The sequence below is a fragment of the Quercus robur genome, chromosome 5 (assembly GCF_932294415.1).
Source record: "Quercus robur chromosome 5, dhQueRobu3.1, whole genome shotgun sequence".
NCBI classification, from domain to species: Eukaryota; Viridiplantae; Streptophyta; class Magnoliopsida; order Fagales; family Fagaceae; genus Quercus; species Quercus robur.
The window spans coordinates 44,327,503-44,341,646 of record NC_065538.1 but is presented as its reverse complement, the minus strand read 5'-3'; the positions used below and the strand labels follow the sequence as shown (position 1 = coordinate 44,341,646).

The 14,144-nt window shown below is 37.8% G+C and overlaps 1 protein-coding gene across 1 annotated transcript; it reads left to right on the top strand.

The window, feature by feature from the left end:
• Positions 1-8,376: 8,376 nt before the first annotated feature.
• On the top strand, positions 8,377-10,842 carry LOC126728223 (uncharacterized). The gene has a single exon (XM_050434087.1). The coding sequence runs from the start codon at positions 8,377-8,379 to the stop codon at positions 10,840-10,842; it is 2,466 nt and encodes an 821-aa protein (XP_050290044.1).
• The last annotated feature ends 3,302 nt before the right edge of the window (positions 10,843-14,144 follow it).

Genomic DNA, 14,144 nt, shown 5'->3' with positions numbered 1-14,144 from the left:
TATTTTGTAAATGAACCTAATTAAGCATGTTTATGATGTACATGAATATTTGAGTCAGCTTCGAGTTAGGTACCAATTATACCAATTATATTTGCAAAGGGTGGATATTTTCATGTGCAATGGAAAAGTTCATTTCTAGATTTTTGTATCTATGAATCTGCATATTTGAACAAGGGCAGCATTAGACGAATGCAATATAGTGATGATGGATGGAGATCCCACAACTGAAGAAGTTTAATTTATACATTACATTTGTTGAAATTTTCCTTTTATGTGGGTCTCTTTTATAAGCAAAAGACTCTAGAGTAAATTTAGACAGTTGGGATTTGTTCAAGATGAATGCAACGTTAGCTGATGAATTACTAGTTCTTGTTCTTGTTTCTCTAGTACCCATGAGGATTGTTCCTATACCCGTCATACTTTGTGGATTATTTACAACCAATATTCACGCTCTTATTTTTGCAGCTGTAACTGTGGCTTATATAGGTGAATCCATGGAGGGTCATCATTGACTAGTTTGCGTGATTTATTTTTTAAGTTTAACCCTTACGCAAAAAATGTGCGTATCGAGATAATGTAAGGGGTGAGCATAATATATAAAAACTAAATAGATAAATCATATAAATATAAACTATATAAAGTATAGAAGTAATATTGAAATTACAGATTTTAGCTAACGTTCTGGGGCACGGCAACAAACAAAAGGCGAAGTAAAAAAAAGGAAAGAGATCGAGAAGATATTTGTCGTAAAATTCCAGTTCGGTCTATTTATCCCCCCCTAATGAACTACTATCTTTATATTGTTTTGTTCATTTAATTCCAATATTCAATATTATTACATATTCGTAATCATAATCTTACTAATAATCAGGATCGTAATACTTACAGTATTACTCGCTGATACACTTGTCGAGTAAAATTACTCGAATATTACGTAGCCGAGTAAAGCGTAATAAAATTCCTGCTAAGTACACTACCCCGTACTCGATTTCCACGGAATCGAGTACTAATTTAAAACCAAGAAATTCCATCAGTCCATTCAATCTTGTCTGCACAACTCGATTGCTGTTGGACTGGTGTGTGATCGGTCAGTTTCCATATAACTCGCTGATACCCTTGTCGAGTATAATTACTCGAATAATATGAAGCCGAGTAATTCGTAATCACATTCCTGCGTACCATACTAAGAAGTACTCGATTTTCACGGAAGCGAGTTCCAAGTTAAAACCAAGAAATTCCATCAGTCCATCCAATCTTGTCTGCACAACTCGATTGCTGTTGGATTGGTGTGTGATCGGTCAGTTTCCATGTAACTCGCTGATAAACTTCTCGAGTAACATTACTCGAATAAGTTGAAGCCGAGTAATTGTGCCCTAAAATTCCTGCGTACAATGCAATTTAGTACTCGAGTTCCTTGGAAGCGAGTACTAATTTAAAACCAAGAAATTCCATCAGTCCATCCAATCTTGTCTGCACAACTCGATTGCTGTTGGATTGGTGTGTGATCGGTCAGTTTCCATGTAACTCGGTGATGATCTTCTCGAGTAATGTTACTCGAATAAGCTGAAGCCGAGTAATTGTGAACTAAAATTCCTGCGTACAACGCAATTTAGTACTCGAGTTCCTTGGAAGCGAGTACTAATTTAAAACCAAGAAATTCCATCACTCCACCCAATCCTGTCTGTACAACTCGATTGCTGTTGGATTGGTGTGTGATCGGTCAGTTTCCATGTAACTCGGTGATGATCTTCTCGAGTAATATTACTCGAATAAGCTGAAGCCGAGTAATTGTGCCCTTAGACTCGCTTATGTAATTATCGAGTACCGTACTGGTTTATTTGATTTCTATGTGTCTAGGTACCTTTCCCCCAGAAACTGAACGAACCCTCACGCCTCTCTGAAATTCTGAATCTGAAGACTGCCTCTTCGTTTTCGTCGTCAACCATTACTCTCTGTAATTTTCGCTGAATCTCCTCAAAACTACAATCGCCCCTCTTTGATGTACACAGTACAGTACAGATAAAATTCTTCAGTATAAAACCAAAACCCTAGTCTGAAAATGTCTCTCAAAGTCACTATTCCCCTCAAATCCGTAGGCGACCCCTCTGATTTATCTTCTCCTCACAACCGGTATTCCAACCGGTTATTTTTCTTCAGCTTTGAACCACCGAATCCAGTCCAGCAAGGTATGTCCTTTTCAGATGATGAATGTCCATTATAATTTTTGTTTTGTTTAGTTAGAAGTGAAATTGATTCATTAAAGTGTAGTAGATGTCGTTTGCTGTGTTACTCATTATTATCGTAATGTCCATAGATTTGTGTTGTTGATTTTTAAATAATTGGGTCTTGTTGTCTGATTTCTTTTCAAATTTCTTTGTATCTGTCATCTTCAAACAAAATATTTTGAGAATACATCCGTTCGTTTGTGTCCATCATAATGTACATGCAATTTTGTTTAGTTAGTAATGAAATTGCTTCATTAAATTGTAGATTTCGTTTACTGTGTTAATCATCATCATGTCCATTTTTTAGTACTTATAGTAGACTTTGTCATTTTTAATAAGTAAATCGATTTAGAATAGATCATAACAGTTAAATTATATGATGTAAAACAAAAGAAAAGTCTAGAGACACAGAAACCTAAAATTTCACCCTTTTTGTCTTTAGAGGGTGCTAAAGTTATATCAATACTTACAAAAGTAATGTTACAACTTCTCCACAAATTTTGACACGTGTTAAATTGGTAGGTTATTATTGAGTCTCATGTTGTTTAATATTGACATACTTTTATTATCCATATTGAACAATATGCCACGTCATACAATTCTAAAATTTATTATGAATTTTACTATGTCTACATACTTATTGTATTAGTCCCAGTGTTCTGGGCTCGGGCCTGTGGCCTTTGTCTATGCTTGCACAATAGTTCAGGGTGAGGTATACGTGGGTTAAATTTAGTCCAAATTTGGCCAATTAACCCACTAGTGTCTAATTGTTAAGTAGTAATAGTAGATTGTTTGTTCCTTTTGTCGATTTTAAATTAATTTGTCAGTCCTTACTTTTTCTTACAATTACTGAATTTGTTATCAATAATTTTTCTTTAAATTGGTCTAGATGGAAAGTGATCAGATGATTCGCAGTGACATGACGAAAAAAGGAAAACAGCCTGAGTTAGATGCCCAATTTAATGAAGTGTCTGACCTTCCCGAGCCAAAGAAGGCAAAGACTGAGCTCAAAGTCTACAAGAGGAGGACTTCAGGTGTTTGGCGTGACTTTGAGATGCTTCCGACAAAAGGTAAAGAACGGCCTTCATGCAAATGTAAGTAGTGTGGAAAGAAATTTATTGCTGACGGAGCATTTGTTCAGTATAATTTGAAGCGCCATTCGGAGTTATGTCGAAAGAAATTGGAAGTGCCATTGAGCATTCCTGTTTCTACAGGTAATGCATTTTTTATTTATATGTTGGCTATCCAAAGTTATAAGTTTATGATTTAAAAAAAAATTATAATATATATGTCCAAAAGGTTCTGGATTTCCCATAAAGTACAAAAATGTTTACTTTAAATATTAATGATGAGGTGGTGTAGAGAAAAGTTGAAATGGCATTGAAGTTGCTATATGTAGTACAAATTTGAGTTATGAAAATAGAACATGCTGCGCAGAGTGTGCACAATCTTGGCGAGAATTTAAATGGAATAATCTGATGAAAAATTATGCATGATGGTATGGTTGATACCAACGTAATACAAATTATATTCATGCATATTTTTTAGAATCGTTTTTGGATTTTGTTGGCAGACAGTAGACAGTACAAAAAATTTACCAGTCATTGTTTTTTCTTACTACTATGCAAATGACTTATTTGTTTAATTGATTCATTGCTTACATTGCTTCATTATGCACACATTTTAAATTTCAGATTTATATCGTTTATACGTTTTTAATGTTTCATTCAATTCATTTGATGTAGACCTTGTACAGCCACAATTGGAAGAGGTCAGTGAAGATAAAAAGAGCATGGAGATCAATAACGATGAGCACAAGGAAGACAGCTCTTCTAATCGAGTCTCTTAGTGATGTCTGAAGGCTTTTTGATATGGCACTGGATTTTGCCATGAACAATTATTACTATTTGCGACGTAATCATTTTGGGTTTTTATTATCTTAATCTGTTATGTGTTTTAGTTTTTCATATGGAACTGAAAATGGCATCTAATAGGAGAATACTTGGTTATTTATTATGGAACTTTGACATGGTATTGTTGTTTACTTAGTATGGACGGACTGTGGAACATTTTGGAAATATTAATTGTTTTAGTGGAAGAGTTGCCGAAGTATTTGCATTTGTCGTTATTTTGACTTTTTTTTACTTGATTTATGGTTGAATTCTGAATGTACATACATGGGCAACATAACAGGTTATTTGACAATGTGGGAGTGGAATTCAAACGTGTTAAGTGTAATATGTAGTGGAATTATTATGTTTTGAATTTGAAACAACAAAGAACAGGCCGAGATAGTTTTTATTTATTTATTGTTTTTTCAAAATATAACCGTGGTACATATGTTTTTTTTTTTATTTATAGAAGTTCACTTTTTTCATTACATTGTTTGCTTTCAATTTTTATCAATTTAAGAGTTTAAACCATTTCTTATGAATTAGAGATAAAGATAAGTTTATTACATTAAGGGTATTTCATAATTTTCATTAGTTGTTTAGCGCTTTCCCTGAACATCAGGGGCAATCTCAGAAAATAAAATATTATACAATTTAGTATTTAGTCGAGTTTTTATCATTTTGTACTGAACCTGATGTTTTTTTAAGATTATGTATTAAAATAGTTTAGGGGTTTCTCTTATTTCGAGTCCCCATTTATTAATTAAGTGAATGTCCTTAACGTCTATATTTAAGTTCTGACTATTGAATGAAAGGTAAAAATACATGTCTAACTTGCACCAAAACATTGCCTACAAAATTAGATTACTCTCCTGATGGTATTCAAATTACTTTATTCACTTATCAAAAAAATTTCATTAAAACAAACACGTTTGTTTGATAATACATCTGCCATGATAATTGATAAACAAAAAAATTATAATAATGTGGTACCAACCGTTGAACACACACATCTGCCGTTATTGAAACAAAAAATAAAAATCAATTACCTTTATTTAAAGAAAAATAAAATTTTGTAATTATCGTATCTCAATCCAATTATCACAACAATGATGTTTTGAACAATTACAAAAAAAAGAAATAAAAGAAAATAAAATCCAAATAAATTTAAGAAATAAAAACAATAAATAAAAAAACCTTCAAAAAGGTCATCCACTCTTTCTTACCTACGTACAAGTTTAAACTCTCCTCATATAAAACAGAGAAAATAAAATTCGGTTTCATGATCATCAAACAGTTACAGTCTATCAGTTACAATATTATTTGACTTTGTCTATCCTTATCCTCATGTCTCATCTGCAAAAGGTCCTTACAAAAAATGGTCAACATTCTTTGACGCAGAGTCAAATGATCAATTCTGTCGAAGTAAGGAATGAAATGGTCTTTTTCTTCCCAAGTATGTTTAAATTTATTTGGAAATGTACATTTGTATATGTTAAGGTCGAATAACTGCATATTACGTAATGAAACAGTTTGGCAAATGCCCATACATGTTTCATTGCTAGGTGGTGTGCATATCTGGATTTTATGTTCCAATATGGCTCAATGTCATGCTGCAAAATCATAACCGACACGGGGTATATTACATTAGCGTTACGACAACTAACCTATTGCTCGTTATATTCGCAACTTAATTATATACAAGTTTTTTTTTTTGTTTTTCCTACGCAAAAAAATATATAGATAAAATACTTATTGGCTATCCAAAGCCAATAAGTATCCAAAACAACATACCCAATGTTAACAACAATACAAGCAATTACAAGCCAACAGGCTAAGACAAAGTACATAATAAACGTTGAAAAGGGAAACAACAAAGATATTCAACAACACTTTAGCATGTTCAGCACAATTGTGAGCCATAGGGGTCATAAAAACACATATATTTATATATTTAGTATTACTAGATTCATAAATGCCACAAGCAAGAGCCATAGTTTCACCTTCATTTCGTGCTTCCTTGTCGTGCCGAATCATGAACTTCGTCATCCCCCATAACATGGGCTACCACTTCACTTAGCATGTTAGTACTCAAGGTTGCAATCCTCCTTGCATGGTCACGCTCCTCAATAGCAACGTTTAACTGATACCTCAACAATCTGTTCCTAACGTCTCCATCGCAATAGCTAGTTCCTTCGCTTTGAGATGCCATTCCAGAACTTGATGGCGACATGGTAGGAGATGTCCACGATTGGGAAGCACCATACTGCACGTTCCTACCATTACGTTGCATGAACTCCATGTATGCAGATTCTGCTTCCCGTCGATCCTTGTATGACTTGTGTTCAGCGTTCGCGAATCGATGAACTTGTTTACTTGCTTCTGCCCAATTGTCGTATATGCCAGGAGCACGGCCAACGAAAACAACATAGTATCTGCCACCCTAAAAGAGTTCGTACAACAACACTGTATGTTAAAACCTATTGCTCGTTGTGCTGGGGTTAGAACTTACGAAGTTTCGAAACTGAGGTATTAGATAAAAATGTACCATGTTGCTCTACCAATAGGTGCCAGTGGACTGCAGCAACGTTGACGTTTCTTGTTAAAAGATCTGACAAACAGTTGCATCATCAGCATTTGGTTTGTACAGTAGTAAATTATTTAATGAGAAGTACAAAGAAGGTGGGCATGTTACCTCTAGAAGCGAAGGAGGCTTCTCTCCCTGTCTGAATGTTTTCCTCTGCCAAGGTTCCAATCCACCAGGAGAGGAACCTGTCATCTTATATAAAGTGGAATAACTGTTGTACTCGAATGTACAAGTTTCGAGTACAACATGCAACTCGCCTCTGTAAATGGCGAGTATAAACAACTGTCCTAACGACCAGTTTGGTGAAGTAAATAATACTCGGTCTCCTCAGGAACGAGTTTTATTTAACTCCATTTCAGAATCACTGTGCGTTCTGCTGGTAGTTGTAGGTTTTAATAATACTCGGTTTCTCAAGAATCGAGTTATATGTAACTCGATTGTTTCAGAAACGAGTTGCATTCATGACGTACACGGTTTCCATAATACTCGTCCTAAGTATCATCGAGTTATATGTAACTCGATATAAGTAATGCCGAGTATGTTCCAACCATAACACACCCCCACCCGCCCAACTTTCTGGGACCACTTACCAATTATAGTTCATACTGTTGTTCTGAACTCTGGAGGTGGACCGGTCTGCGCTTGCAACCATTGTGTCACAACTAGTGAGAGGTGTCATCTTACATCAATTAACTATCTACACAAAGCACGCTAATTCATTGCCAGTGCACTTCAAGAAATTGTTCTGTCAACATCTCAGTTGATAGGTCAGTAATTCATATAACACTTTACAGCAACACAAATTTTTTTATTGCTGTTGTGGGTGTTGAATTGGGGTATCTGAACAAACTTATGTAGTACAAAATTTGATAACAGAAATTATTTCAATGTTGTGGGTCTTCAATGCTAAGTATCTGAACATAATAATGTGGTACATGTTGCATGCTAGGAATTATATAACTGATATTTGCAATGCTTTTGCATGCTAGGAATTATTTCAATGCTTATGAATTATCTCCCTTAGACCAACACGAATTTTCTCAATGTTGTTCTTGACAATTTTTTGAATGGGGACATCTGAACATAATACTGTTCTTGACAATTTTTGAGAACACAAATAATATGAATGTTGTGGGTCTTCAATAGGGGGTATTTGAACATAATAATGTGGTACAATTTTTGAGAACATAAATTAGTTTCATGTTGTGGGTCTTCAATGGGAGGTATATGACCATAATAATGTGGTCCATATTGCATGGTATGAATTATCTTGCTTATTTGCAATGCTCATGAATTATTTGTTGAACAATAGCCAGCATGAAACCCGACCACATTGTGCAAACATTTTCGTTATCGAAATGAACTCTGATGGAGTAGACGATATAATTATTCAATAGTAATTTTTAGCATGTTCAGCACAATTTGCTTAGGTACATAGGGCATGTATAGTTAGCCTATGCTTTGGAAATATTACGCAGCATGATACAATTATTACTATTTGTGGTTTAGGTCCGTTATGAGTCCACATTACTTCTATGTTTACTACGACGGGGAGGCATATATTAATGACTTGCACGGGCTATCATACCGAGGTCCGAACCAAAAGCAAACGCTTATTGAAGTGAAACGTGGGATACCCACGAGAAAACTTAAACGGAAGATAATGTCAACTATGGGGTTAGACAAGGATACCCACGACATCTCCATTGTATTTCGGGCTCCGCAGCAACTAGTAGGTACCCAAGTGTTCTACAATTCAATTCCGTTACAATGCGACAATGATGCAAATATAATGTGGGGAGTGATAAAGCGGGCAGGGCAATTCATAGGTTCTGACTTGTATGTAACTGTCCACACTGTTGGGTTCAATGTCGATGGGGGTTCGCAATATGGCAGTAGAGTTGGAGAGCAAGAATCAATTCCTGTAACCGTTGTGCACCCGTCAGTTACACCCGAGACATCTTTGCCCCACAACTGTCAACCATGGAATGGGGTTGCTATGGACAATACTGAAGACGCCGAAGTGTTAGGGTCTATCCATACCCATGAGGATGAAGGATATACTCACCGAAATGAAGATATCCAAACCTACTTGGACGAGGCAACCGAAATGGATGAGACTCGAGATGTGCATGAGGAGTTCATTGATAACAATGGACCGGTAGAGAATCCAGAATTGTTAGATGAACTACAACCGGAAAATAATCCGAACCATAACCCCGAATGGTTCACGTCAAACACATGGGATGACATTAATGACCCATCACCTTCCCTAGAAACAGGTCTGCTGAGTTGGAAACCGGGGGACGAACCGAGCAAAGGGATGCTATTCAAGAATAAAGCTGCGGTTCAGCACGCGCTAACCATGTTCTCCGTTGGGCTGAATAAAAAATTTAAGTACATGAAGTCAGACCCCGAGAGACTGGTTGTAACGTGTGTACACGATGCATGTCTGTGGTCAATTCGAGCTATCTACAGCAAAAGGCACAAGCTGTGGATGATCACAACATGTAAGGGTCCCCACACTTGCTCGACACTCCAAGTGGAATATGATGGAAGGATGATGGATTCGAAGTTCATTGCCATCACAATTGAGTCATACGTACGGGAAGACATTTCAAGAACAGTAGCAACCCTGCGTAGTGTTCTTCATGCGAAGCATGGCCATTGGGCGTCTCACTATAAGGTTTGGGATGCAAAACAGAAAGCCGTTGCAGCCATCTACGGTGGTTTCGATGAGTCATACGCAGAATTGCCTCGGTTCCTGGCAGCGTTAAAAGATGCAGATCCAACCACAGTGACACAGTTGAAGTGCGACCACCGTAGTGTGCCGGGAACTTGCACATTTAACTGTGCCTTTTGGGCTTTTGGTCCGTGTATAGAAGGGTTCAAGTATTGTAGGCCGGTGATAAGCATCGATGCAACGCACCTCTATGGCAAGTACAAGGGGAAGTTGTTGATAGCAATGGCAACGGATGCTAACAACGAGGTTTATCCACTGGCGTTTGCCGTTGTTGAGAGTGAGAGCAAGGAGACATGGGGATGGTTCTTGGCATGCCTGAAACGATATGTTACGGACCGGACAAATCTTTGCATCATCTCTGACCGACATTCGGGTATAAAAGCTTGCTTTGATGACACAAGGATGACTTGGTTACAGCCTCCCCAGGCCCATCACCGGTATTGCCTCCGCCATGTAGTTAGCAATGTGAACACAAAATGGAAAATTCCGGAGTTGAAGAACATGGTATGGAGGGCCGCAAGCGCGAATCAAGTTAGAAAGTTTCAGGCCACACTGGATTTAATTCGCAATGTCAAACCGGCTGCACACAGGTACTTGGAAAATGAAAACAAAGAAAAGTGGACACTTGCACACGACGGAGGGCGTCGATACGGAGCAATGACAACCAACCTATCGGAGTGTTTTAATGGAGTACTGAAAGGTGCACGCAGCTTGCCAATCACGGCAATGGTGAGGTACACCTTCTTCAAAGTGAACTCCTACTTTGACGCTCGTCGTAATCTCGCTCTAGAGCAATTGGAAGCGGGTCAAGAATGGTGCAAGTATGCCATGGATAGGTTCGAAAAACACCAAGCGAAGGCAAAGGACCATATGGTGACACGGATGTGCACACAAGCACAGTTATATCAGGTTGACACACCGGGTAATCCTCTAAGTAATGGGGGCGGACAACACACGCACAGGGTTGATCTTCGGGGTATGACATGCACATGTGGAAAATGGGAAGCATACAAGATGCCGTGTTCACACGTAATAGCAATTTGTGCTAAGTATAAGCACGATGCGCAGCAGTTTATTGATCCTTGCTATAGCGTGAGTCATAGGTTCCATAGCTATGAACTAGTATTCCAACCGTTGAAAGACAGATTAGCATGGCCGGATCCGGAAGAAACTAGAGTAGTGATGCCCAATCCGCACCTGATCCGGAACAAAGGTCGGCCAAAGTCCACACGAATCCGCAATGAGATGGACGAGAATGATAGGGAGTTGCCGACCTCCCTATGGATCGAGAATGGACCCAAGTCAAGATGTGGGTTGTGTGGCCAAGAGGGGCACAACCGTAGAACATGTCCTACTCGAAATGTGGAGTCAACTAGCGGTGGAGCTGCATCATAGGTAAAGCTCATATATCTCCTACAACGTTTGTCATATATAAATTGCCACTATTAAGAACTTGGAATATTGTTCTCTATTGCCATAGTAAGTATTTGGACTAGTCATGAAACAAACACTGGTGTTCATGCATGTATAGGCAAATGAGGTTGTTCAGTTGTTTTTGTTACACTATTCGTCGTAAGTGTTGTAAATTTTTCCTGTTCTGCCTATGTTGCGTGTTAATAACTTATATAAGTCCAGTGTACATAACATTTTATAACTATTTACAGTAGGTACGGCAGCCAAGGTGGATGGGTGCTAACAAAGCTGGACGTTGCGCAGCGAGGATGATCCCTACCTCTTTAATTGGAAGCAACCGAACGTCACCAGTTGAACACAGCCCCATGATGATAAGACAAATGATATTGGTCATGTTAACAGCTTAGAAGTTGATATTAAAATTTGTACTTATGTAGTCATGCACGTTGTTAGTGCCTTTAATGTTATGTACTGGTGGGGGTTTTACTAAGCCGGTCAAGCAAACAATTCAGTTAAAAACGAAGTTATTGCAATGGGGTTTCACTAAGCTGTTTTAGTATGATTTCCAACTTCTCCAACTTTGTTGCATTCATATTTATATAGTAGTGGAAATCTCAAAAGCAACAATATAGGAGTGTGTTGCATGCCATGCACTTGTTGCTTCATGAACATTGTAATAAACAGAACATACCTGGTGTAAAAAACTGACTGAGTTGCAACAGGAAAAAACATGCAGGCCGAGTTGTAATATGTAGTGGAAGGTTGTTCTGCAAAACTCGATTTTGGTAAAAACGAGTAACAGTAATAACTCGGTAATAAACCACTCGAGTACCACGTACTCGTCTGTGAAAACAAACTGGAAAACACTTTACTCGATCTTACATTAAGCGAGTTCAATCCTTAACTCGATACTGTAGTCATCGAGGACATTGTATTACTCGCAGTCCATCACAACTCCAGCCAAAGTTGTCTGTAAGAATCGACGCTTACTTGATTGGTGGACGATCGGTCCAAATGAAGTAACTCGACTATACTAAAATCGAGTACTACTGGTGTCGAACAAATATAACCAGGTAGTACTCGCTCTCCATGAAAGCGAGTATTTTAAATTTAACTCGGTAATTTAGTCATCGAGTACTATAGCTTTCACGGTACTCGATTTACATTAAATCGAGTTACAGATATTACTCGTTTTCAAGGAAAGCGAGTAGACCTGCGTTCCATCACAACTCCAGGGAAAGTTGTCTGTAAGAATCGACGCTTACTTGATTGGTGGACGATCGGTCCAAATTATATAACTCGATTATACTATAACCGAGTACTAACTGGTGTCTAACAATATATATAACCAGTTAGTACTCGCTCTCCGTGAAAGCGAGTATTTTTAAAGTAACTCGGTACTGTAGTCATCGAGTACTAAGTGGTGACTGTGAAATAGTTTTCACATTACTCGATCTCCGAGAAATCGAGTTACTTGTATTACTCGCTTTCAACGAAAGCGAGCAGATCTGCGTTCCATCACAACTCCAGCCAAAGTTGTCTGTAAGAATCGATTCTTACTTGATTGGTGGACGATCGGTCCAAATTATGTAACTCGGTTATTTGTTAAGCGAGTAGTATATTACTCGATGTTATCAGTATCGAGTTATGTCGTTCTTCATTTACACAGTTCAGTGTTAACAGTTGTTTCATAAAAAGAAAAAAAAGGAAAGCTGATGTTGTGTGGACGCACTGGACTCCCACGGTAGCAGCAGTCGATTGCTCTCGATTCCTCAAGCTCGTAAGCGACTTCCCGGGTTCCAAACATCGATCCTCAACTGTAGTATGACTCTTTTACCCTTGCTTCCCATTGAAATTAATTTCAAATCCTGCATTAATCTCCCTGTCAAAGCTGAAATTTCGAACTATGCAAGTGTGGGGATTTTCATGATTTTGGGTGTTGTGGTCTGAAATGGGTCATGGGTTTTTACATATGCATGTTGTTCATACGATTTGTAGCCTTTAATTACATAAACATAGCTGATTTCTACAAGCCCATTCAATTTAGGGTTCATGTGTTAATATGGAATTTGGGGATTTTCATGGGTGTTGGTGTTTTGACATGAAATAGGTAATGGGTTTTTTTGTATGGATGTTGTACACACGTTTTATACACTTTAATTGCAAAGAACGCATGATTTGTGAGAAATGACAAATTAGAGTTCATGTCTTCATATTGGGAATTTCGGGATTTTCACATGTATTGCTTCATTTGATCTGAACTGGTTCATGGGTTGCTGTGTATGCATGTTGGCGATTCAGTTCTCTATCGTTTATATTCAAAATTTTCACATCTTGGTATGCATGTTGGTTCATTCGCCAATCTTGTTCTTCGTGGAATTTGGGGTTTTGTTGAATTGGGTATAATTGCCTGAAATTGACGACATGGTAAGACATTGATGGATGGTAGTGACTGGTTTTACACCCGTTGCACAATGGCCTACACTGTGGGTTTGCATGCTTCTCAAATAACTTGACTGTATGGGTCAATGTTCATGTACGTACAGAAAATATTTCATTTCAATGCATTCATTCATTGACGCTTATTGTGCATCAATATCATGCAGTATTTTTCTCATGCATATGTACATTGTGTTTATGTGTCTCTAACGCAGTTCTAAATATTGGTTTTCTGTTGTGCTTTCATTCCCACTTGTACATCCTAGTTATGGCTCCTAAGAAGTCTAAAACCATTAAAACCAAAGCCAAAAGAGTGTCTGCCTCCTCATCTAAGCCTGCCAAAAGAGTGTCTCCTCATCTAAGCCTGCCAAAAGAGTGTCTGCCTCCTCATCTAAGCCCGCAATTGTGTTTGATGAAACAACGTTTCATAATCTTACGAAGGCACAAAGGTTTGAAAATGTAATTCAGTATTGGACAATTTGGCCGGAACGAGAAATCAATCTAGATGAATTACCACTTGCTGTCCATAGGAATTTACAGTGTAGGAACTGGTTGTCTCTATGTAAAGGTTTACAACCCCCTCAAGTTGCACTGATTAGAGAGTTCTATGCCAATCTCGAAATTCGTTCTGATAATGATTTCGCTACTTGGATTCGAGGTCAATACTTTGTCATAACTAAGAATGATATATCCAATGCTCTTGATGTACCTCGTGTTAGAACACCTACTTATCCATACTCATACTCGAACCGTCCTGAAATCTCTGATGTTATGACTCTTCTTTGCGGAAAATCAATGACATTGGGATTTGAGCCAAGAATTAACTCGAGTGACTTAACCGAGCT